The sequence below is a fragment of the Halichoerus grypus genome, chromosome X, assembly GCF_964656455.1.
Source record: "Halichoerus grypus chromosome X, mHalGry1.hap1.1, whole genome shotgun sequence".
Lineage (NCBI taxonomy): Eukaryota > Metazoa > Chordata > Mammalia > Carnivora > Phocidae > Halichoerus > Halichoerus grypus.
The window spans coordinates 91,126,976-91,152,506 of NC_135727.1; the positions used below are offsets into that span (position 1 = coordinate 91,126,976).

Here is a 25,531-nt window from a genome sequence, read left to right on the forward strand (position 1 = left end):
TAAATGGCTTGTATATTGATGTGCACCCTGAGGACAGTTATTCCTATAACAGGGATCATCCAATTAGAAAAGGTGGTAAGACATGTGTCCCTGATTTTAGCCGAGGTGATCATTCATACTACCTTGGCCCTGGAAGGCATTCTGGTCAGCCTCACCTTACTTGTCCAGGGCTCTTACAGATGATGGAATCGCCCCACCACTGGGTCAAGGCAGAATCTGTGCAATTGCTAATACGGGAGGCTGCCCCTGCACTGGTGCCTCGGGCCAAGTGGAAAGGTCAGGATAGCAGCTAAAGGAGAAAAGCACCCAGCTTTGTACGCTGAACCTTAATGACTTCTGGGATCTGTTCAGCGGCTTGAGTCTGGAATCCTGGAGGTCCTGGTTGAGCAAAATACTGCAGCATGGCCTCATTCTACCACTTGGGAGTCCTGTGCGTAACAGCTTTAATCAAATGCTGCAGGAGACAACAGATTTGGCCCTCGCCAAATGAATCCGAGTGGCCAATGGAGTAGTGTACCCATGAGAAAATCTGCAGAAGGCAAGGCAATATAGAAATGATACTGGGTACTGCGGATGTGCAATGGCTATCCGGTGGATACTGTTGGGGGGCAATTCTCCATGGAACTCTCCCGCTTCTGCATGCCTAGTGAGCACAGGCACGGACTGCCCTCTGTTCCGGACTATCTTTTCGAGGATGTTCGCAAGGCAAACAGCCTTGCAACGCATTTGTGCCATCCTCCAGGGCAAAGGACAGGTTTGCTTACTACTCATTATAAAAGATTCAGGTAATCTAAGGAACCCGCTCTGTGTGCAGATGCCACGCGGGCCTCTTCGGGTCCCCCTGGAGGGAACTGGTACACGTGCTAAGATGCGGGCGAGTATTGCCATGGGCGTTAGGTCCTCTTTCTCTGACCCAGGAGCTCGAGTCTTCCAGCAGCACCCAGACCACTGTGGCAGGCTCACTGGTTAGCTTGCAAGTAGGATAAAATCTCAGACCCTCCCCAGTTCTTGACAGAGACACAGGAACAAAATGTAATAACACAGATGGAGCTAGAGAGTATGATGCTAAGTGAAATAAGCCAGAGAGAGATAAATACCATATGATTTCACTTATATGTGGAATTTAAGAAACAAGACAAATGGGGGCGCCTGGGTGACCCAGTTGGTTAAGCATCTGCCTTCGGCTCAGGTCATGATCCCAGGGTCCTGGGATCGAGCCCCGAATCAGGCTCCCTGCTCAGCCGGGAGCCTGCTTCTCCCTCTCCCTCTGCCCCCGACTCGTGCTTGCTCTCTCTCTAGTGCTCTCTCTCTCTCAAATAAATAAAATCCTTTTTAAGAAAGAAAGGAAGGAAGGAAGGAAGGAAGGAAGGAAGGAAGGAAGGAAGGAAGGAAGGAAGAAGACAAATGAGCAGAGGGGAGAAAAAGAGAGAGGGACAAACCAAGAAACAAACTCTTGGGGCGCCTGGGTGGCTCAGGTCATAATCCCAGGGTCCTGGATTGAGCCCCGCATGGGGCTCCCTGCTGGGTGGGAAGCCTGCTTCTCCCCCTCCCACTCTCCCTGCTTGTGTTCCCTCTCTCGCTGTGTCTCTGTCAAATAAATAAATAAAATCTTTATAAACAAAAGAAACAAATTCTTAATCATAGCAAACAAACTGATGGTTACTAAGGGGAGGTGGGTGGGGAATGGGTGAAACAGGGGATGGGGATTAAGGAGGACACTTGTGACGAGCACTGGGTGTTGTATGGAAGTGCTGAATCACTATATTGTACACCTGAAACTTATATGACACTGTACGTTAACTGGGATTAAAAACTTAAAAAAATGCAATGTGTGGACTTCATTTGGATTCTGATTTGAAGTAACCAACTTTGAAAAGACATTTGCTTGAGCTGTCTTAAAAATTTGTGTAATATGCTGGCAGACCTCAATAAAAAAGTGGAAAAAAAAAAACAATACAGAAATGAAGTCTTTAACAGTTCCTGCCCAGAGAGTACGGGACAAACAAAGAATTATGACTAGTAAACAAAGTGAAGTGGAAATGAATCAAGACTATAAAATATAATAGAGAAAAAATGACAAAACTATGGAAGAGAGGAAATTCAATACGCATATCATTTGTGTCCCTAGATTGACCCAAACAAATTGAACAGACAAGCTCTCAGAGTTCAAGGAAAGCTTACAACAAATAAAATAACTCTTTAAATAGCAGTATACAAATCTTGTCATTATTCATAGTGGACAGTTAACAGACACTGTTTCAATAATTACAATATTAATTATCTTTTATAACATTAATGTTATAAAGGTAACCACAGAAAGAACCAAAAAAGAATTCAACCCTTTCAAATTACTAGAAGGAACCCAAAACAAAGCAAAATAGAGCACATAGTGAAAGATATTTTTAAAAAGCAGCATGAAAACAAGAAGGCATAATATAAACATGCCTTTTCAAATGTTGTATAGGAAAAATGCACAAAGACGATGGTAAAAAGAATGAGCAAAGGTGTATCAGGAAGAGCCAGCAGAAAGGAAGCAAGGTCTCCATTTTAATATCAATCAGAGTAGAATTCTGGAACAAAAAATTAAATAAGACAGAGCAAGACACTTCATAAAGATAAAAGACTCAATCCAAAATAAAGAATTCTGGATATCATCAACGTATAAGGAAGTGCCCACAGAAAGGAAGCAAGGTCTCTGTTTTAATATCAGTCAGAGGAGAATTCTGGAAAAGTATTAAACAAGACTAAGGAAGACAATTTATAAAGATAAAGGACTCAATTCAAAATGAAGAATTCTGGATATTATTAATCAATCCCCATTGCATCAGTGACAATCCCTACTGTGAGTTTCGGGAAGGAACTGAAGTGTGAAGTGCTCAACTTTGATACTTTTTAAAATCAAACACAGATGTTGAATTTTATCAAATCGCTTTTCTCCAATGATATGTTAATATTGGTGAATTACATAGAGATTTTTTAATACTGAACCATGTGCTCAGAATGAAAGCTTTTTTAAGGAACTGCTAGATTCTGTTTGATGATATTTCATTTATAATTGCCCTGTCACTATTCACAAGTGAGAATGATCTGTAATTGGTGTTCCCTTTGTCAGGCTTCTGTACCAAAACATTAAGCAGAGAGTGTAAGAAACCCTCGGGAAAGCAAGATTCTGGCAAGGATGTAGACTAGGTAGTAGGAACAGAGGCTTAGAGCATAAGAAAGGAAGAGTTAAGGGCTAGGGGTTGGCTTAATGGGGACTCCCAGGATCTGCAGAGAAGAACTGCATGGGGGGGCGGGTTTAGGGGGAGTGACCCCCCACTCCAGTTGGAGGAAGCAAATCCTTGGCCAAAAACCAACCAACAGGAGAGGGCATTAAACATATACAGAGCAGAAGGTTTAGTTTGTAAGCTTGCAGGAATTACTTATCCAGTGAAACACCTTGGCTGGAAGTGTATCAGCAGTCAAGGGAAGATTTTTTTGAGATGAAAAATATTACTGCATGTTATAAGCCCTGGGAAGGTACCAGCACAGAAGGGGAAAAGTGGTGATACAGGAAAGAGAGGATAACTAAAGGGATGGGAGGGGGGGAAGGGGTTCAGTGGAGAGCTCATTTCTTTTTAACAGGAAGGAAAGTTCGTGGGAATAGGGAAGGAGTAAGTAAAGGCATTCAAATCTATCATTTTCCTTCTACCCACAAGTTTTGCTTTAGTGCATAAACTTTAAAATGTGTCACTTGAAGTTCACCTCTGTTATGGACTGGAGGCTTGTGTCCTCCTAAAATTCGTATGCTGAAGCCCTAACCCCAATGAGATGGTATGCAGAGATGGAGCCTTTGGGAGATAATGAGGATTATGTGAGGTCATGAGGATGGGGCCCTCAGGATGGGATTTAGACTGGGGCCTTCCTATAACCGCCCTTATAAGAAATACCAGAGAACCTGCTTGCTCTCTGCAAACCCCCTCCGCGTGCACAGAGATCATAGGAAGACAGTGACATGGTGGCCACCTACAAGCCAGGAGGAGGGTCCTCACCAGAACCCGACCCTGCTGCACCAGGATCTTAGACTTCCAACCTCCAGAACTGTGAGGGAAAAAAAAAATTTCTGTTGCTTAAGCCACCGAGTCTGATATCTCGTTATGGCAGCTCGAGTCAAGACAACCTCTAAGTATTTTGTGAAATTACATGTTTTCTATTTAACACATATTCTTGTAAAATATTTTAATGTTTGTAGACATGATTTATTTTTGCTAGCTTTTTATTTTTTATTTTGAATTTAATTCCCTGTGGTTATAGAATATGATAATCTACGTTATAGCAAAGCTTTAGATTATTTTTCTTTGCATGATCAAGGGTAGGTTTAAACGGTTAAGGATAGAATTAACTATTTCTGCTAGCTTTAATTTTACATAGTTTAAGGATATATATCATTAGCTATATGCGTGCTGATAATTTTTATATTTCTTAGTATTTAATAGTTTGAACCATTTACCTTCATCCCTTGTGATGTTTTTCCATTCCCTCTGGTCTGATATTAAAAATGCAACCCCAGATTTCCATTGGTTCTTGTTTACCAAGTGTATCATTTTTCTGTCCCTTTATTTTCACAGTTCCTGGGTCTTTTCATTTTAAGTGTAATTAAAAGTTGATAAAATAATGCTTGACCTTGGACAGTTTTTGCTTTTTTTTTTCCCCCATCTAGTCTGAGAATCTCTTTTAAGGAATGATTATAACCCATTCATAATATGTCATTACTGTAAAACTAGGACTGATTTCTACTATTTATATAGTTCCTTTCATTTCCTTTAATCTCCTTGACAAATCAAATTTTGGGTGTTTCCCCACTTAATGCTCATTCAAAAATTACCCATTCTATTTTATTCTTCTGCCTACTTATTCCAGCCTAAGACCATAATTATATGAATGTTTCTTTAATAAGCTCTATCAATATCCATATCCGTCTCCTAAACAAGACTAAGAGAACCATAGTATTTTCTGTTTTTCCTTTCACTCACTCTCCAACTACCTCTTGTGTATATAATTGTAATTTTAGTTCCAATTTGTAATATACACTCATATATATTTGCATTGCGTTTTTTCCTTTAGATAACAGAAACAAAAACTGATGTCAAAAATATATTTGAAGATGGGGCACCTGGGTGGCTCAGTCCTTAAGATTTAAGTCTGCCTTCAGCTCAGGTCATGATCCCAGGGTCCTGGGATCAAGCCCCGCATCGGGCTCCGTGCTCAGCAGGGAGCCTGCTTCTCCCTCTCCCTCTGCCCCTCACCCTGCTTGTGCTCTCTCTCTTCCTCTCGCTTGCATTCTCCCTCTCTAATAAAAACATAAAATCTTTAAAATATATAAACATATATCTATTTGAAGAAAATATTAACACACTAATGGGAAATGCAAAGATTACTTGAAAAAGTACAGGCGACATACCTTATTCTTTAGCAGGAAATCTGAACTGTCATAAAGAGACAAATGATTCTTAAAATATAAATGTAATGCAAGCTCGCTGACAGCAGCAAGGACATTTGTTTTTAAAAATTTGGTAAGCTGATTACAAATTGTGTACAGAAATGAAAACAATCAAGAAAATGGTAAATTTCTGAAAAAGGGCAATCAGAGACTTAGTCCTACAATCTATTAGAATAAGTTATGAATATAGAGCAATTAGAATCATAAAGATTAGGACTATTATTACTATTTTTTGTTTTTTGTTTCAAGTTTTTATTTAAATTCTAGTTAGTTAACATGTAGTATAATATTGGCTTCAGGAGTAGAATTTAGTGATTCATTACGATTATGACTATTATTAGATCAATGGCACAGAATAAGGTCCATAAATACAACCAGAGTTATATATTGGAATGTATATATACACTACTGTAGTATTGTATGTTAGTGGGGAAAATACAGGTTATTCAATAAATGGTGTTGGGACAGATGAGTAGGCATCTTGAAGAAAATGAAAATGGAGGGGCGCATGGGTGGCTCAGTCGGCTAAGCGTCGAACTCATGATTTCAGCTCAGGTCATGATTTCATTGGTGGTGAGATCGAGCCCTGAGTTGGGAGTCTGCCTGAGATTCCCTCCCTCTCCCTTTGCCCCTCCCCTACTCACACATGTGCATGATCTCTCTCTCTCAAATAAATAAATAAATCTTTTTAAAAAAAGAAAATGAAAATTGATCCCTAGCTAAGGCTTTTACAACCACCACCAAAAATCTAGATAGTGAGGAAAGTAAAGGTTAAAACTAAAGACATGAAAGTACTAAAAAAAAAAAAAAACCACGGGAGTTTTTATTAAGCATAGTTGAGCACTGGGGAAGGCCCTTCTAGTTCTGACACAAAACTTGGAGGACATAAGAGATTCATAAACACAATTATGTGAAACGCATGGAGAAAACACTAAAAATTTTCATTTAAAAGACAAATGAGAAGTTGAGGAAAAATATTTGGGTCCCCTATAAAAGAGCTACTTTCCTTAATATATAAATAACAACAACCCAATGGAAAAATGAGCAAAGGAAATTTATATCAGCTCAGGAAAAATAATATAAATGGCTCTTTAAACACAGTCAAATATATTTAACCTTGGCCATAGAAATGCAAATTAAATCTGTACCGAGATACCATATTTTAACCTATCTGATGTGCCAAAAAGAAAAAATGAGTATGACAAGACACTGCTCCACAGGGTATGGTAAAAACAGGCACTCTTCTATAACTGATACAACCCACAAGGAAGGCCACTTTGCTGTATCTATCAAAAATGAAAATGCATATATCATTTGTCCTGAGAATTCCATTTGCAGAAATTTCTCTTCAAACATACTCCCTTTTGTGTTAAGTGAAATATGTATAAGGACTTTCACTGCAGCATTATAATAGCAAAAGACTGGAAATACCTTAAATGTCTATTAAGAGGGGAGTAGTAATATTTTGATATACCCATATATTGGAGTAAGATTCCAGTTCAGCCTTTAAAAAGAACAAGGAACTAGGGGTGCCTGGGTGGCTCAGTTGGTTAAGCGTCCAACTCTTGGTTTTAGCTCAGGTCATGATCTCAGGGTCATGAAATCGAGACCCGCGTCAGGCTCCATGCTCAGCAGGGAGTCTGCTCGAGATTCTTTCCCTCTGCCCCTCCCCCTGCTCATGCTCATGTTCTCTCTCTCTCAAATAAGTCTTTAAAAAAAAAGAAAAAGTAACTCATTACACTGAATGATCACCAAGATTTGTTATTAAATAAGAAAAGCAAGTGTTGGAAGTGTAAAAATGGGTGTGTGTGTGTGTGTGTGTCTGCCTTTGCAAAGTGTATATGGGAGACTGGGGTCAAAATCAGAGGGTACAGTCATGCACTGTTGGTGGGAATGCAAACTGTGCAGCCACTGTGGAAAACAGGATGGGGGCTCCTCAAAAAGTTAAAAATAGAACTATCCTATGATCCAGTAATCACACTGCTGGGTATTTACCCCCAAAATACAAAAACGCTAATTCAAAGAGATACATGCACCGCTATGTTTATTGCAGCATTATTTACAATAGCCAAATTATGAAAGCAACCCAAGTATCCATCCATAGATGAAGGGATAAAGATGTGGTGTGTGTGTGTGTATATATATATAATGGAATATTACTCCACCATAAAAAAGAATGAAATCTTGCCATTTGCAACAACATGGATGGATCTAGAAAGTACAGTGGTAAGTGAAATAAGCCAGTCAGAGAAAGACAAATACCATATGAGTATGACTTCACTCATATGCAGAATTTAAGAAACAAAACAAACGAGCAAAGGAAAAAAAGAGAGAGGAGAGAGACAAACCAAGAAATAGACTCTCAACTGTAGAGAACAAACTGATGGTTACCAGAGGGGAGATGGGTGGTGGGATGAGTGAAATAGGTGAAGGCGATTAAGAGCACACTTATCATGATGAGCACTGAGTAATGTACAGAATTGTTGAATCCCTATATTGGATACCTGAAACTTATATAACACTGTATGTTAACAATACTAGAATTAAAATTAAAAACTTAGTAAAACAATTAGAGGGTACATATGTTTTTCCTTTTCAAAAGATTTTCATTATGAGATATAATATTCATGTAAAAATATAGGAAACATAAATACTTGGCTTACTAATTATTCAAGGCAAATACCTACCTAATTCTCACCCTGGTGTGGAAACAAAACATTGCCAGCTCCTTGCCCAGAAGCCTTCCTCAGGCCTCTTCTCCTCCCCCAACGCCCAACCCCCAACCACCACCAATCAAGAAAACCACTGTCCTGCCTCTGAGGGTAAACACTTCCCTGTTTTGCTTTCTAGTTTACCACCTCCCTATACCCCCCTGTACAATACGGATTCGTTTGGCCTGTCTTAAAATTTTTGCAAATTGAAATAATACAAATTCTTTTGTGTCTGGCTTCTTTCACTCAATATTGTGCTCAACTTATTTATCCAGTCTACCATTAATGGACATTTAAGTTATTTCTAGGTTCTGGCTGTTACAAACAGTGTTACAGTGAGCATTTATACATGTGTCCTGGTATATCAGCCAAGGATTTCTGTTGCGTATTTTCCGAGGAGAATTGTTTCTTCATGTGGTCTACACGTACCTGGATGAAGAAGGCTAAAATGTTTTCCAAAGAGATTGTGCCAATTTATGGCCCCACCAGCAGCACAGAACTGCAGATATGAGCTAATATATCAACAGCTGTATGTGCTGACATGAGCATACGAGCCGCTGATACGGCTCTACATCCTCCCAACACTTGGCATTGTCAGTCTTAATTTTTTTTAAGATTTTTATTTGAGAAAGAGAGAGAGAGAGAGAGCACATGCATGAGCCCGGGGGGAGGCAGAGGGAGAGGGAGAAGCAGACTCCCGGCTGAGCCAGGAGCCCAATGCAGGGCTTGATCCCGGGACCCAGAGATCATGGCCTGAGCCAAAGGCAGACGCTTAACTGACTGAGCCACCCAGGAGCCCCTTAGTCTTCTAAATTTTAGCCATTCTGGTGAAAGTGTAGTGGTATTACATTGTGGTTTAAATTGTGCATTTCCCTGATGACTAATGAGATTGAGCACCATCTCAGGTGTTTATTAGCTATTTGGATATCTTCTTTTGTTACATGTCTGTTCAAATAAGGCCTCTGACTACTGGGTAGTCTGCTTTTTCTTATTGTTTTGTTGTTCTTTATATATGCTGGGTATAAGTCCTGTCTTGTCTATCTCTTCTCCCACTCTGTGGCTTATGATCTTCTTAATGGAAGTGATAGTAGTTATCACTTATCAGGATAGTAGTTATCTTTGGGAGTAGGAGGACTCTGGAATGCTAACTCTGGATACTTTCTAGATCTACAGAGTGAAAAATCACTGAGCTATACATGTCTGTCTTGTACGCTTTGCTGTACGTATGTTGTATTTTACAAGAAAAATCTTTTAAAGATAGGCTTAATCTATGACCCATTAACTCCACCACTATGTATACAGTTAAGAGACAGGGGTACACATGTATTTGAGGGGACATGATAAAAAATGTTCACGGCAGCATTGTTTGTAGTTCATATTATATTTCACCAAAAGTAACAGAATTGAGGGGCACCTGGGTGGCTCACTTGGTTAAGCGACTGCCTTCGGCTCAGGTCATGATCCTGGAGTCCCGGGATCGAGTCCCGCATCGGGCTCCCTGCTGAGCGGGGAGTCTGCTTCTTCCTCTGTGTAGATTTTTCACTGTGTAGATTTTATTTCACAAAACAGGTTTTGTGAAATAAAAAGGATAAAATAAGAATGTGTTTTCAGCTGCTTTTATTTGCATAAAAAACCCCTAATCATATAAAGAAAACTAACCTGGTTAAATGTATTAGAGAGAACTGAGCTGAGAGGAGAAAGATAACTTAGACTGTATACTTCTATATTTTTAAATTTTATATAGTTGTATATTTTTTAAATTTTTGAGCCATGTGTCTATCTCATTATTCAAAAAATTAGACTAAAAAACTTACTAATATCCTTACAGTGATAAGATAGTGCATCCATAACATAAAAACAGCATGTGGGGCACCTGGGTGGCTCAGTTGGTTAAGCTTCCGACTCTTGATTTTGGCTCAGTTCATGATCTCAGGGTTGTGAGATTGAGCCCTGTGTCAGGCTCCTCAATCAAGCGGGGAGTCTGCAGGAGATTCTCTCCCTCTCTCTCTCTCTCTCCCTCTGCCCCTCCCCCACATTCACTCTCTCTCTCTCTAAAATAAATAAATCTTAAAACAAAAACAAAAACAGTATGCTATTAAAAAATTCTGCATGGAGCACTGGGTGTTATACGAAAACAATGAAGCGTGGATCACTACATCAAAAACTAATGATGTATTGTATAGTGACTAATATTAACAGAATAAAATAAAATTAAAAAAAAATTCTGAAAACAAAAAGAGCTATTTGGAATAAAATTATATAAGAGCAATAATGAGAGACACAAAAGAAGAATTGGAAGATGGTTTGTAAAAAAAACTACTAGCAACAACAGCAAAAGAGAAAGAAATGGAAATCAGTAGAACAAAGAATTTTTTAAAATGGAATATCAACAACCAAATAAGAGTTTTTTGGAAGGCAGAGAAAAATGTGTGTGTGTGAATAGAAAAGGACTAAAATGGAAACTAGGCTTTTAAAATTCTGCACAAAAATGATTTCCCACCTAGAATTCTACACCCAGCCAAAAATATAAATTTAGCATCAGGGTCAAGTAAATATATTTCCATGGCATATATTACTCTTTTATTTCTATAAATATATTTACACAATTATATATATATATATATATTAAATAACACATTCTTGCATGACATTGTCAAACATACAAAGTTTCATTAAAATCTACCTGTCATGCATTCATTCTCAAGGATATACTGGAGGACGTGCTCCCACAAAATGAGGGGGTAAATCAAGAAAGAGGAAGACACAGGAAACAGGAAGGAAGACAGAGGATCCCAAAAAAGGGGATCTGACACAAGACAGAGGTGAAAAGGATTTCTTGGGGGATGGCAAAGGGAAGGCACCACAGTAATAGCTACGTGTGAAGCTGAGAGCCACCTGACCAGTCTTCAGCAAGTCAACCAGCTCCAGGAGAGACTTCAAAGACCGGCCGTTGATGCCTAGAGTTGAGACCATCTCCACCTATTACTAGCTGTGTGAACGTGGGCCAGATACCTTTACTCTATGCCTCAGTTTCCTCTTCTATAAAATGGGAATAACAATGGCACCTACTTCTCAAGGTTGTTATGAAGATGACTTAGTATTTGTTGTGTGCATATAACACTGCTGGTACATAGTAAACATGAGTGTTTATAATTATTGTTATTATGATTATTACCTAATATGTTTGAATATGCAGAGAGGAGATTTAGACAACTGTGAAGAATTTGAAGTTGAATCACTGATATGTATCTAGTAAAGCGAAGAAATGACCAAGCCAGAAAATTATTAATTCCAGGGAAAAGAGGGGTGCCTGGGTGGCTCAGTCAGTTAAGCATCTGCCTTCGGCTCAGGTCATGATCCCAGGGTCCTGGGATCAAGATCCATATCGGGTTCCCTTGCTGAGCAGGGAGACTGCTTCTCCCTCTCCCACTCCCCCTGCTTGTGCTCTCTCTGTCAAATAAATAAATAAAATCTTAAAAAAAAAAATTCCAGGGAAAAGAAAGAGTTGTGCAGAAATAGTAATCACAGCTTCTAGATACTACATGACTCAACTACAAACAGTCACAGTAATAAACACTGATGAGGAATCTGATCAAAACAACAATATTTATAGGCAAATATGTATGTTAGTGGGGGTGCATGGAAAAGTTAAATCTCTGCCTTCCATAACAGAAAGTCAATAGATAATGGCCAAAACTTAGAAAAAAAAATCGAATCCATTAAAGAGATTAAGAGTGCTTGCCTCCAGTGAGCCAGAATCTGGCAAAAAACAAAGCAGGGAAGAGCCATTTTTAAAAGATGACTTAGGGGCGCCTGGGTGGCTCAGTCGGTTGAACGGCTGCCTTCGGCTCAGGTCATGATCCTGGGGTCCTGGGATCGAGCCCCACGTCCGGATCCCTGTTCAGTGGAGAGCCTGCTTCTCCCTCTCCCTCTGCCTGCCACTCTGCCTACTTGTGCTCTCTATCTCTCTGTCAAATAAATAAATAAAATCTTTAAAAATAAATAAATAAGTAAATAAAAAACGACTTAGAGAACTATTTGCCACCCTTTACCACTTGTACATAAAACTAAAAACTAATTTCAAATTACAAAGTGGCAAAAAATATTCACAAAAATATACAAGAACCATAATGAGTCATGAACCCTAATATTTAAAAAAAAAACCTTTAAAAATCCATAAGCTACGAAACCAGAAATCAAGTAGAAGAAAAACTCTGGAAAGCACACAAACACATGGAGGCTAAACAACATGCTCCTGGGGGTGCCTGGTTGGCTCAGTCGGTTAAGCATCTGCCTTCGGCTCAGGTCATGATCCTGGGGTCCTGGGATCGAGCCCCGCATCGGGCTCCCAGCTCAGTGGGGAGTCTGCTTCTCCCTCTGACCTTCCCCCCTCTCATGCTGTCTCTCTCTCACTCTCTCAAATAAATAAATAAAATCTTAAAAAAAAAAAAACAACATGCTCCTGAACCACAAATGGGTCAATTAAGAAATCAAGGAGGAAATAAAAAAAAACATATAGACAGATGAAAATGAAAACACAATGGTTCCAAATCTTTGGGACTCAGCAAAAACAGTTCTAAGAGGGAAGTGTATAGAGATACAGGCCTATCTCAAGAAGCAAGAAAAATCTCAAATAAATAACCCAACCTTACACCTAAAGGAGCTAGAAAAAGAAGAACAGACAAAGCCCAAAGCTAGAGAAGGAAGGAAATAATAAATAGTAGAGCAGAAATAAATGAGATAAAGACTAAAAAAAAAAAAAATAGTAAAGGGCAATGAAACTAAGAGCTGCTTCTTTGAAAAGATCAACAAAATTGATAAACCTTGATCTCATCAAGAAGAGAATACTCAAATAAATAAAATCAGAAATGAAAAAGGAGACATAACAAGTGAACTCACAGAAATATTCTTTTTTATGTTATAATTTTTTATTTTTTAGGGAGAACAGTATAATGAAATTTAAGCAAGTAAAATAAAAGAAGGCCAGGCATGGACCTACAGTGACTCTATGTCCTCACCCAAGGATGTGTCCCTCTGATCATAAGAGAGTATTATGAAAAATTATATGCCAACAAATTGGACAACCTAGAAGAAATAGATACATTCCTAGAAACATAATCTCCCAAAATTGATTCAGGAAGAAACAGAAAATTTGAACAGACCCATAACCAGCAAGGAAATTGAAGCAGTAATCAAAAAACTCCCAACAAACAAAAGTCCAGAACCAGATGGCTTCACAGGTGAATTCTACCAAACATTTAAAAAAGAGTTACTACTGGGGCGCCTGGGTGGTGCAGTCGGTTAAGCTTCCAACTCTTGGTTTCGGCTCAGGTTGTGATCTCAAGGTCATGGGATGGAGCCCCTCATCAGGCTCCACACTCAGCACAGAGTCTGTTTAAGATTCTCTCTCCCCCACCCCCCCCCGCCCCTACACACACACTCTCTCTCAAATAAATAAATAAATAAATATATCTTTAAAAAAATAAAACTATTCCTTTCAAACTATTCTAAAAAGTAGAAGAGGAAGGAAAACTTCCAAATTCATTCTACAAGGCCACCACTTCCCTGATACCAAAACCAGACAAGGACACTACAAAAAAAGAGAACTACAGGCCAATATCTCTGATGAACATAGATGCAAAAATCCTCGACAAAATATTAGCAAACTGAATCCAACAATATATTTTAAAAAATCCTAACTCTGGGACGCCTGGGTGGCTCAGTCATTGAGCGTCTGCTTTCAGCTCAGGTCACGATCCCAGAGTCCTGGGATCGAGTCCCACATCACGCTCCCTGCTCAGTGGGGACCCTGCTTCTCCCTCTCCCTCTGCTGCTCCCCCCACTTGTGCTCTCTCTCTCTCTGACAAATAAATAAATAAAAATCTTTTAAAAAATATAAATAAATAAATAAAAGTCCTAACCCTAACCCTAATCCACAGTCAAGTGAAATTTATTCCAGGGATGCAATGGTAGTTTAATATTCACAAACCAGTGAGTGTCATATACCACATTAACAAGAGAAAGGGTAAAAACCATATGATCATTTCAACAGATGCAGAAAAAGCATTTGACGAAGTACAACATCCATTCATAACAAAAACTCTCAATAAAGTGGGTTTAGAGGGAACATGCTTCAACATAATAAAGGCCATATATAAAAAACTCACAGCTAACATCATAGTTAATGGTGAAAACCTGAAAGCTTTTCCTCTAAGATCGGGAACAAGACAGGATATCTGCTCTCACCACTTTTTGTAAAAGATTTTATTTATTTATTTGAGAGAGGGAGAGAGAGAGAGTACAAGTGGGGTGGAGCAGAGGGAGAAGGAGAAGTAGAATCCTGCTGAGCAGGGAGCCCGCTGTGGGGCTCGAACCCAGGACCCTGGGATTATGACCTGAGCTGAAGGCAGACGCTTAACTGACTGAGACACCCAGGCACTCCCACTCTTACCACTTTCATTCAACATCCTAGAAATCCCAGCCATAGCAATCAGACAATAAAAAGAAATAAAAGACATCCAAAGAAGTAAAATGTCACTATTTGCAGATGACATACCATATACAGAAAACCCTAAAGACTTCACCAAAAAACTACTAGAACTGATAAATTCAGTAAAGTCGCAGGATATAAAAATCAATATACAGAAATCTGTTACATTTCCATACACTAATAATGATGTAGCAGAAGGAGAAATTGAGAAAACAATCCCATTTATAATTGCACCAGAAAGAATAAAGTACCTGGGAAAAAATTTTACCAAGGAGGTAAAAGATCCATACTTTGAAAACTATAAAACATTGATTTAAAAAACTGAACATAACACAAACAAAAGGAATGACACACTAAGCTCATGGACTGGAAGAATTAATACTGTTAAAATGTCCATATTAACCAAAGTGAGCTACAGATTCAAGGCAATCCCTATCAAAATACCAGGTACTTTTCATGGAACTCAAATAATCCTAAACTTTGCATGGAACCACAAAAGGCCCCAAATAGTCAAAGCATCCTTGAGAAAGAAGAACAAAGCTAGAGGTATCACAATCCCAGATTTCAATATATACTACAAGGCTGTAGTAATCAAAACAAAATAGTACTGGCACAAAAATAGACACATAGATCAACAGAACAGGATAGAGAGCCCAGAAATAAACCCACACCTATATGGTCAACTGATTTATAACAAAGGGAGGTAAGAACATAGAATGGGGAGAAAACCGTCTGTTTTCAGTAAATGGTGCTCAGAAAACTAGATAGCTACATGCAAAGGAATGAAAATGGGCAACTTTCTTACAACATATATAAAAATAAACTCAAAATGGATTAAAGATCTAAATGTGAGACCTGAAACCACAAAACTCCTAAAAGAAAACACAGGTAGTAATCTCTTGGACATTGACTGCCCTTAGCAACATATTTATGGATATGTCTCCTGAGGCAAAAGAAACAAAAGCAAAATACACTATTGGGACTATACCAAAATAAAAAGTTCTTGCACAGCAAAGGAAATCATCAACAAAACAAGAAGGCAAACTAGTGAACAGGAAAGGATATGGCAAATATATAATAGTCCAATAAGGGGTTAATATCCAAAATATACAAAGAATTTATAAAATTCAACACCAAAAAATCCCAAAATCACCTATTAAAAATTGGGAAGAGGACCTGAATAGATACTTTTCCAAAAAAAAGACATACAGATGGCCAATCGGCACATGAAAAGATGCTCAACATCACTAATTATCAGGAAAGTGCCCATCAAAACCACAATGAGATACCACCTCACACCAGTCAGAATGGCTAGAATCAAAAAGACAAGAAATAACAAGTGTGGGTGAGGCTGTGGAGAAAAGGGACCCTTCGTGCACTGTTGGTGGGAACGGAAATGGGTGCAATCACTGTGGTAGAAAGTACGGAGGTTACTCAAAAAATTAAAAATAGAACTACTCTCCATGATCCATGGATGCCACTACTGGGTATGTACCCAAAGAAAATGAAAATACTTATTCAGAAAGATATGTGCACCCCTATGTTTATTGAAACATTATTTACAATAGTTAAGATTAAGGAAGCAGCCCAAGTGTCCATCAATAAATGAATGGATAAAGAAGATGTGGTACACACACACACACACACACACACACACACACAGGAATATTACTCAGCCATAAAAAAGAATGAAATCCTGGGGCTCCTGGCTGGGTCCATTGGTAGGGGCTGTGACTCGATCTTGGGGTTATGGGTTCGAGCCCCATATTGGGTATAGAGATTACTTAAAAATAAAATCTTAAAAAAAAAGAATGGACAGGAGATCACACAAGGAAAACACTTCCCCAGAGCCACTGACTGGGAAAATGCGAGGGGCTGATTATTGTGCGTTTTTACAAGCAGTGGAGCTCAAAGACTGGAGTTTTAGAGGTCTGAGCCATGGCTGGTGTGGAGCCCAGCAGGGGCTACAGTGTTCCTGCAGAGAAGGAGGATGGAGGCCTCAGGGCTCACAGCATGCTCTGAGGATTCCCTGGGACACACTGGGAGAGACGGTTCCCCTTCTTGGAGGGCATCTGGAAGAGGTGGCCTTGCCTCTCAGGGGACAAAAGAGCCAGCAGGCACCAACATGCTCCCCTGCCACTTAGCGTAGGGGCAGAGACACCTGCTGAGCGCGGCTAACCTGGACACTAGCATTTTGTTGCGTTTTGTGCTAAACTCCAAGCTCCTGTGCACTGGTGCGAATGCCCTTTTGGGACAAACTGGCACCAGCCCCAGTGTATCAAGACCCACCCCCAGCAGACTGGTGAAGGACCACACCATGCTGGGTCCCTACACTTTGGAGTTTTGGAACTCAGCCGACTTGCCTGGGATAAAAGACAGGTGCACTGATCTGCCGGGCAGGCAGGTAGCCCGGACACTGACAGGGTGAAAGCAGGGATCTGAGGGACACCTGGGACACATGAGGGGAGAGTGTTTGCTCTTCTGTGAGGGCTTCCCAGACAGCAACGGGCATGAACTCCCCTCTCCGGGGATGAGGGAGAGGACTGGTGCGATTTTTCTCCCCTGCCCATCAGCATCAGCCAACAGTGGAGGCCTGAGCCGCTTACACCAAGCCCCGCCCCTCTCTGCTCAGCAGGTGCTTCTTTACTAGGGCAAGTGTGCCTGAGACCCAGAGCAGCAGGCCCCTCCCCCAGAAGACCAGCACAACCCCCCCACATATACATCTCCTGACCACAGAGTGCTGCAAAGCTTCAGCTCTACTGGAAATAGCATCAGGTCTCTTTTAACAAGCAGACCCTGGAGCACACCTAGTTAAAACTCGCCATACTCTGGCCAAGGTCCAAACACTCCCCCCCTCCCAACTGCAGGCAAGGAGAAACTCTGCAGAGGACTGACTGGAGGGGAAGAGCAGTGAAATCACAGCCGCAGACTGCAAACAGTATACACGAGGGACACTTCCTGAAGCACCAGGCCCTAGACAGTGCATGACCTTTTCTTCATTAAGCCATTACTCTCGGAAGCAAGAAACATTACAGGCTCTCCTAACACACAGAAGAAAACAGAGATCGAGGGGCGCCTGGGTGGCTCAGTCAGTTAAGCGTCTGCTTTCGGCTCAGGTCACGATCTCAGGGTCCTGGGATAGAGCCCCGCATCGGGCTCTGCACTCAGCGGGGAGTCTGCTTCTCCCTCTCCCTCTGCCCCTCCCCACTGCTCGTGCTCTCTCTCTCTGTCTCAACTAAATAAATAAAATCTTAAAAAAAAAAAACCAGAGACCTAGATGAAATGCCAAGATGGAGGATTCATCCCAAAAGAAAGAACAAGACAAGGTCACATCCAGGAATCTAATTGAAATGGACATAAAGTAATATGCCTGACCCAGGATTCAAAGCAACAATCATAAGGAAACTAGCTGGGCTTGAGAAACCTTGACCTAAAAAGTAGTCAGGCCAAAATAAAAAATGCTATAACTGAGATGTGAAATGGATTGGATGTAATGACCACAAGGATGGAAGAAGCAGGGAAATGAATAAATGATACAGAAGATAAAATTATGGAAAATAATAAAGCTGAAAATAGGGAAAGAAAAATATTGGATCATGAATGTAGAATTGGGAACTCAGCAACTCCATGAAGCATGATAACATTCATATTATAGGAGTCCCAGAAGAAGAAGAGAGAGAAAATGGGGAGAGGTTTATTTGAAGAAATTATAGGTGAAAACTTCCTTAATCTGGGGAAGGAAACAGACATCCAAATCCAGAAGGCACAGAGAACTCCATCAAAATCAACAAAAGCAGGCCAACACCAAGACACATTGTAGTAAAATTTGCAAAATACAGAGATAAGGAAAAAAATCCTAAAAGCAGCAAGGGAAAAGAAGTCCCTAACTTGTAAGGGAAGACAAATAAGGTTAGCGGCAGATCTTGCCACGGAAACCTGGCAGGCCAGAAGAGAGGGGCAGGATATAGTCAATGTGCTAAATGGGAAAAATATGCAGCCAAGAATACTCTATCCAGCGAGGCTGTCATTCAGAACAGAAGGAGAGATAAAGAGTTTCCCAGACAAACGAAAACTAAAGGAGTTCGAGACCACTAAACCAGCCCTGCAAGAAATATTAAAGGGGACTCTTTGTGTGGGAAAGACAGACCAAAAGCAACAAAGACTAGAAAGGAAAAGAGAAAAGCTCCAGAAACAACTACTTAACAAATAATACAATGGCAACAAATTCATATATATCAATAATCACTCTGAATGTCAATGGGCTACATGCCCCGATCAAGAGACATGGGGTATCAGAATGGATAAAAAAAAAAAAAAAAGACAGTCATTTTAGACCCAAAGACACCACCGAATTAAAAGGGAGGGAGTGGGGAACCATTTATCATGCTGATAGACATCAAAAAAAGCTGGAGTAGCCATACTTATATCAGACAAGCTAGATTTTAAAACAAAGACTGTAACAAGAGATGAAGAAGGGCATTAAATAATAATTAAGGGGTCTATCCATCACGAAGATCTAACAATTGTAAGTATTTATGCCCCCAACCTGGGAGCACCCAAATATATAAATCAATTAATAACAAACATAAAGAAGCTCATTGATAATAATATAATAACAGTAGGGGACTTTAACACCCCACTTACAGCAATGGACAGATCATCTAAGCAGAAGATCAACAAGGAAAGAAGGGCTTTGAATAACACACTGGACCAGATGGACTTAACAGATCTATTCAAAACATTTCATCCTAAAGCAGCCAAATATACATTCTCTTTGAGTGCATATGGGACATTCTCCAGAATAGATCACATACTGGGTCACAAATCAGGCCTTAAGCAGTACAAAGAGATTTAGATCGTACCATGCATATTTTCAGACCACAACACTGTGAAACTTGAAGTCAACCACAAGAAAAAATGTGGAAAGAAGACAAATAAATGGAGGTTAAAGAACGTCCTACTAAAGAATGAATGAGTTAACCAGGAAATTAAAGAAGAATTTAAAAAATAAATGGAACCAAATGAAAATGAAAACACATTAGTCCAAAACCTCTGCAGCAAAAGCAGTCCTAAGAAGGAAGTATAGAGCAATACGGGCCTACCCCCAGAAGCAAGAAAAATCTCAAATATAGAACCTAACCTCACACCTAAAGGAGCTAGAAAAAGAATGGCAAATGAAGTCTAAAGCCAGCTGAAGAAGGGAAGTAATAAAGATTAGAGCAGAAATAAATGATATAGAAACAAAAAAAAGGTAGAATAGATCAATGAACCTAGGAGCTGGTTCTTTCAAAGAATTAACAAAATTGATAAACCCCTAGCCAGACTTGTCAAAAAGAAGAGAATGGACTCAAATAAAATCACAAATGAGAGAGGAGGGATCACAACAAATACCACAGAAATACAAACAATTATAAGAGAATATTATGAAAAATTATATGCCAACAAATTGGGCAATCTGGAAGAAACAGATAGATTCCTAACCAAAACTGAAACAGGAAGAAAGAGAAAATTTGAACAGACCAATAACCAGCAAACAAATTGAATCAGGAATCAAAAAATCTCCCAATAAACAAAACCAGGGCCAGATGGCTTCCCAGGGGAATTCTACCAGACATTTAAAGAAGAGTTAATAGCTACTCTTCAAAAACTATCCCAAAAAATATAAATGGAAGGAAAACTTCCAAACTTATTCTACAAGGCCAGTATTACCTTGATTCCAAAACCAAAGACCCCACTAAAAAGAATTACAGGCCAATATCCCTGATGAACATGGATGCAAAAATTCTCAACAACATACTAGCAAATCAAATCCAACAGTACCTTAAAGGAATCATTCACCACAATCAAGTGGGATTTATTCCTGGGCTGCAAGGGTAGGTCAATAACTGCAAATCAATCAACATGATACACCACATTAAAAAAAGAAAGGGTAAAAACCATATGATCCTGTCAATAGATGCAGAAAAATAATGTGACAAAATACAGCACCCTATCTTGATAAAAACACTCAAGAAAGTAGGGTAGAAGGAACATACCTCAACATCATAAAGGTCATATATGAAAGACCCAGAGCTAACGTCATCCTCAATGGGGGAAAACTGAGAGTTTAACCCCTAACGTCAGAAACAAGACGGGGATGCCCACTCTCACCAATGTTATTTAACATAGTACTGGAAGTTCTAGTCTCAGCAGTCAGACAACAAAAATAAATAAAAGGCATCCAAATCGGCAAGGAAGAAGTCAAACTTTCACTATTTGCAGACAACATGATACTGTATGTAGAAAACCTGAAAGACTCCACCATAAAATTGCTAGAACTGATATACAAATTCAGTAAAGTCACAGGATACAAAACCAACATACAGAAATCTGTTGCATTTCTATACACCAATAATGAAGCAGCAGAAAGAGAAATCAAGAAATCGACCCCATTTACAATTGCACAAAAACCCTAAGATACCTAGGAATAAACCTAACCAAAGAGGTAAAGGATCTGTACTCTGAAAACTATAGAACACTTAGGAAGGAAATTGAAGAGGACACAAAGAAATGGGAAAGCATTCCATGCTCATGGATTGGAAGAACAAACATTATTAAAATGTCTTTACTACCCAAAGCAATCTACACATTTACGGGGCGCCTGGGTGGCTCAGTCGTTGAGCGTCTGCCTTCGGCTCAGGTCATGATCCCAGGGTCCTGGGATCGAGCCCCGCATCGGGCTCCCTGCTCTGCGGGAAGCCTGCTTCTCCCTCTCCCACTCCCTCTGCTTGCGTTCCCTCTCTTGCTGTGTCTCTCTCTGTCAAATAAATAAATAAAATCTTTAAAAAAATAAAAAAATAAAAAAAAAATAAAACAAATCAAAAAACTGAAAAAAGATCCTTAAATACAGAAAACAAACTGATGGTTGCCAGAAGAGAGGTCGATGGGGTAATGGCAAAATAGATAAGGGGGATTAAGAGTACAAACTTCCAGGTGTAAAATAAATAAGTCATAGGAATGAAAGGTACAGCCTAGGCAACAGAATCAATAACACTGTAATAACATCGTATGGTGACAGATGGTGATTACACTTATTGTGGTATTTAGTAACGTATAAAACTTTCCAATCAATATGTTGCACATCTGAGGGGCACCTGGGTTAAACAGGCGGTTAAACGTCTGACTCTTGATTTCAGCTCAGGTCATGATCACAGGGTTGTAAGATTGAGCCTCGCGTTGGGCTCCACGCCGGGCGTGGAGCCTGCTTAAGATTCTCTCTTTCCCTCTGCCCCTCTCCGCAACCCCCCTCTAAAAAAAATATGTTGTACATCTGCAAACAATATAACATGGTATGTTAGTTATCCTTCCATAAAGAAATCCATAAGCTAAGATAAATAAAGCAGCAATGGGCAAGAGAAGAAAATTCACACAAGGGAAAAGAATGACCAATAAAACTTCCCTGATTATGCTGCTTGCTTAAAGAACAAGTCATACAAATTAATGAGTTACTATCTTTCATTCTAGATTCCTGGCCCTGGGTACCTCTTCCTCCTCACCTCATGGGGGTTGTCACATCTCCCCACAGCTCGAGCCAGGGATGGCCCAGGAGAGCTCCAGTTGGCTGGCATGTTCCTGCTGGGCATCAGCCCTCCAGCTCTCTTGCTGATGCTCCTCCCACGAGCCTGAAGCCAAGTGGGCTCCGTGGACTCAATCAGAGCTGAGCTGCTGGGGCCAGAAGACAGTTCCTGCAGCCTCCACTGTGGGGTCTGGCCCACAGGTTCAACAGAGACTCCAAGAAACCTGGAAAGACAGTGTCCACATGGTCAGTCATTTAGCATTGACCCCACAAATGCTTCCTGGGGGCACCAAGGTACAGTTCCTGGCCTTGGATATTGTGGGATAGACGAAGTCCAGCCAACACCTATTCTAGTCATTCATCAAAATGGAATATGAGCAAGACCATGACATTTGGACAAACATTCTTTAAGCCTTAAATTCTCGCTCTGCCAACTTTTAGCTATGAGAATATAAAAATGCTTCTTCACTTTTCTTTTCAAAATGAGTCAAAACTATTCACCTCAAGGGGTTGTGAAAATTAAATGAGATGACGTTTATAAGGCACTTGGCAGCAGGCTGGCCCCAGGAAACATTTAATTCAGATTAGCAAGTATTGTCATTACAAGGGATCAGGTAACATGCAGAAGTAGGTACCTCACTTAATTTGCACAACGATCCTCTCACCCATGTGTTGCCATAATTATTATTATTTCATTTTATGCACACAGAAACAGAGGCCTAGTGATACTAAGTCAAAGCCAGTCTACCTGGCTTCAAAATTTACATTCTCAACACTATAATACTCAGTACCTTTTGTGTGGTAGGCTTAAAATAAACATGGTTCTGTTTAACAGATGTTGAAAACATGACTGCGATTTGGAACTAAAAAAAAGTAGAGTTTCTTAAAACAGAAGAGATAGGCCATAAGGAAAATGCTAATAGCCTGAGACTCCAATGTCTTAACTACCTCAAAATATGCAGAGGTAAAACTGTTTCTCCTTTTACAGGACCTAGGGAGGAGAGGGTGTCTCTGTGTCTATATTTAGAAACAATTTTATTCTGATCAACTAATAAAAGCACTACAGATTTAGTCATTATTGTTGGGAAAGGGGAAGTATCCTTTATAAAATGAAGAGGAACTTAATTAAGAAAAACAGAAGTAAGAAATGGGATAAAGAGGAAACAAGAAAGTAAGTAAGGAATAAAATAAAAGGCATGAACAAGCTGAATTTTAAACACATAAACATGATGTTATATCAAAGAGAGACTATGCTTTCTTTCCTTATGCCCATGGAAATTGTACAGAATTCCATTAAATAACTTGGCCATGAAGAAAATCTGGTAAGGGGACCTGGGTGGCTCAGTCGCTTAAGTTAAGCAACTGACTCTTGGTTCCGGCTCAGGTCATGATCTCATGGGTCTTGGGATCGAGCCCCATGTAGGGCTCTGTGCTCTGTAGGGAGGTTGCTTGAAAGATTCTCTCCCTCTGACCCTCCCCTCGCTTACTCTCTCTCTCTAATAAATAAATCTTAAAAAAAAAGAAAATCTCGCAGATGTTTTAATGTTGGGAATTGACAGGCTACATGGTCTGATCGTAACATAAGACGTTCAATATCATTAGTCATTACAGAAATGCAAAGCAAAACCAAAATATTCCATTCATTAGGAGACCACTTCACATCCATGAGGATGGCTAAAATAAGGGGTAAAAAAAGACAGTAACAGGTATTGGTGAGATGTGAATAAATTGGAGCTCTCATATATTGCTGGTAGAAATGGAAAATGGTATAGCCACTCTGACAGTTTGGCAGTTCCTCAAAATGTTACCCACAGAGTCACCATATGATCCAGCAATTCCACTCCTAGGTACCTTGCCAAGAGAAATGGAAACACATGTCCACTCCAAAACTTACATACACAACTATTCACAGCAGTATTATTCATAGTAGCCAAAAAGTGGAAATCACCTAAATGTCCATCAACTGAAAATGGAGAAACAAAATTTAGTATATCCATAAAATGGAATATTATTTTACAATCAAAAAGAAGTATTGATACATGCTACAACATGAATAAACCTTGAACTCATCTTTTTTTTTTTTTTAAAGATTTTATTTATTTATTTGACAGAGAGAGACACAGCGAGAGAGGGAACACAAGCAGGGGGAGTGGGAGAGGGAGAAGCAGGCTTCCTGCCGAGCAGGGAGCCCGATGCGGGGCTTGATCCCAGGACCCTGGGATCATGACCTGAGCTGAAGGCAGACGCTTAATGACTGAGCCACCCAGGCGCCCCCCCTTGAAGTCATTATCTTATGTGAAAGAAGCCAGTCACAAAAGACCACATATTTTATGATTCCATTTCTGTGAAATATTCAGAATAGGTAAATACATAGACACAGAAAATTGGTTAGTAGTTGCCTAGTCTGGGGGTGTGGGATGGCAGGAAGGGGAATGTCTGCTAAGGTGTATAAGGTTTCTTTTCAGAGGTACTGAAAATGTCCTAAAATTAGATTGTGGTGATGACTGTACAACTCTGTGAATGTACTAATAACCTCTGAACTGTATGCTCTGAATGGATGAATTTTATGGTACTGGAATATATCTAAATCTATTTTGTATATCTAAATAAATCTGTTTTAAAAGAAAAGGAAGACAAGGGCACCTGGGTGGCTCAGTCGTTAAGCGGCTGCCTTGGGCTCAGGTCATGATCCCAGGGTCCTGGGATCAAGTCCCGCATTGGGCTCCCTGCTCCGCAGGAAGCCTGCTTCTCCCTCTCCCACTCCCCCTGCTTGTGTTCCTGCTCTCGCTATCTCCCTCTCTGTCAAATAAATAAATAAAATCTTTAAAAGAAAAGGAAGACTTGCCTAAATAACCCAAGATCAAAGTGGGAAGTCAATACAGAAGCTACACAATTATTACCAGAAGTCATGGAACACACTAAAGTCATACAGAGTGAAATTTATAGCTTTAAATGGTTTGATTTTAATTAAAAATAAATATAACAAAAAAGAGCTATGTATTCAGCCTAAAACATTAGAATTAGGAAAAACAAAACTAGGCAAAGCCCCCCCCCCCAAATAAACTAATCATTAATAAAAATAAAATCTTAAATAATTCAAATAAATATAATAGGGGGTTTAAAGAAAACAAAGAGCTGGTCCTTTGAAATGACCAATGTCATAGATAACCCCTAGCAAACCAGATAAAGGAGAAGAGTTGGGTTTTTTTTAAGATTTTATTTATTTATTTAAGAGAGAGAGTGTGTGTGAGAGAGAGAGCACAAGCAGGGGGAGCTGCAGAGGGAGAGGGAGAAGC

At 39.8% G+C, this 25,531-nt stretch overlaps 2 protein-coding genes across 9 annotated transcripts in view; one reads left to right on the top strand and one right to left on the bottom strand.

Moving 5' to 3' along the window:
• Positions 1–25,531, top strand: part of ZNF182 (zinc finger protein 182) — a 238,910-nt gene that overhangs the window by 174,591 nt on the left and 38,788 nt on the right. The window lies entirely within an intron of this gene.
• The window catches only part of ZNF81 (zinc finger protein 81), a 100,621-nt gene that overhangs the window by 71,440 nt on the left and 3,650 nt on the right, over positions 1–25,531 (bottom strand). For 5 of the 8 annotated variants that reach the window (XM_036111844.2, XM_036111843.2, XM_036111839.2 and 2 more), the window contains exon 3: positions 22,216–22,459. The exons of the other annotated variants lie outside the window; for them this stretch is intronic. In XM_036111844.2, coding sequence (XP_035967737.1) covers positions 22,216–22,302 — 87 coding nt within the window. In that variant the 5' untranslated portion in view covers positions 22,303–22,459. The remainder of the gene's footprint in view (positions 1–22,215; positions 22,460–25,531) is intronic. 8 annotated transcript variants of the gene reach the window in all.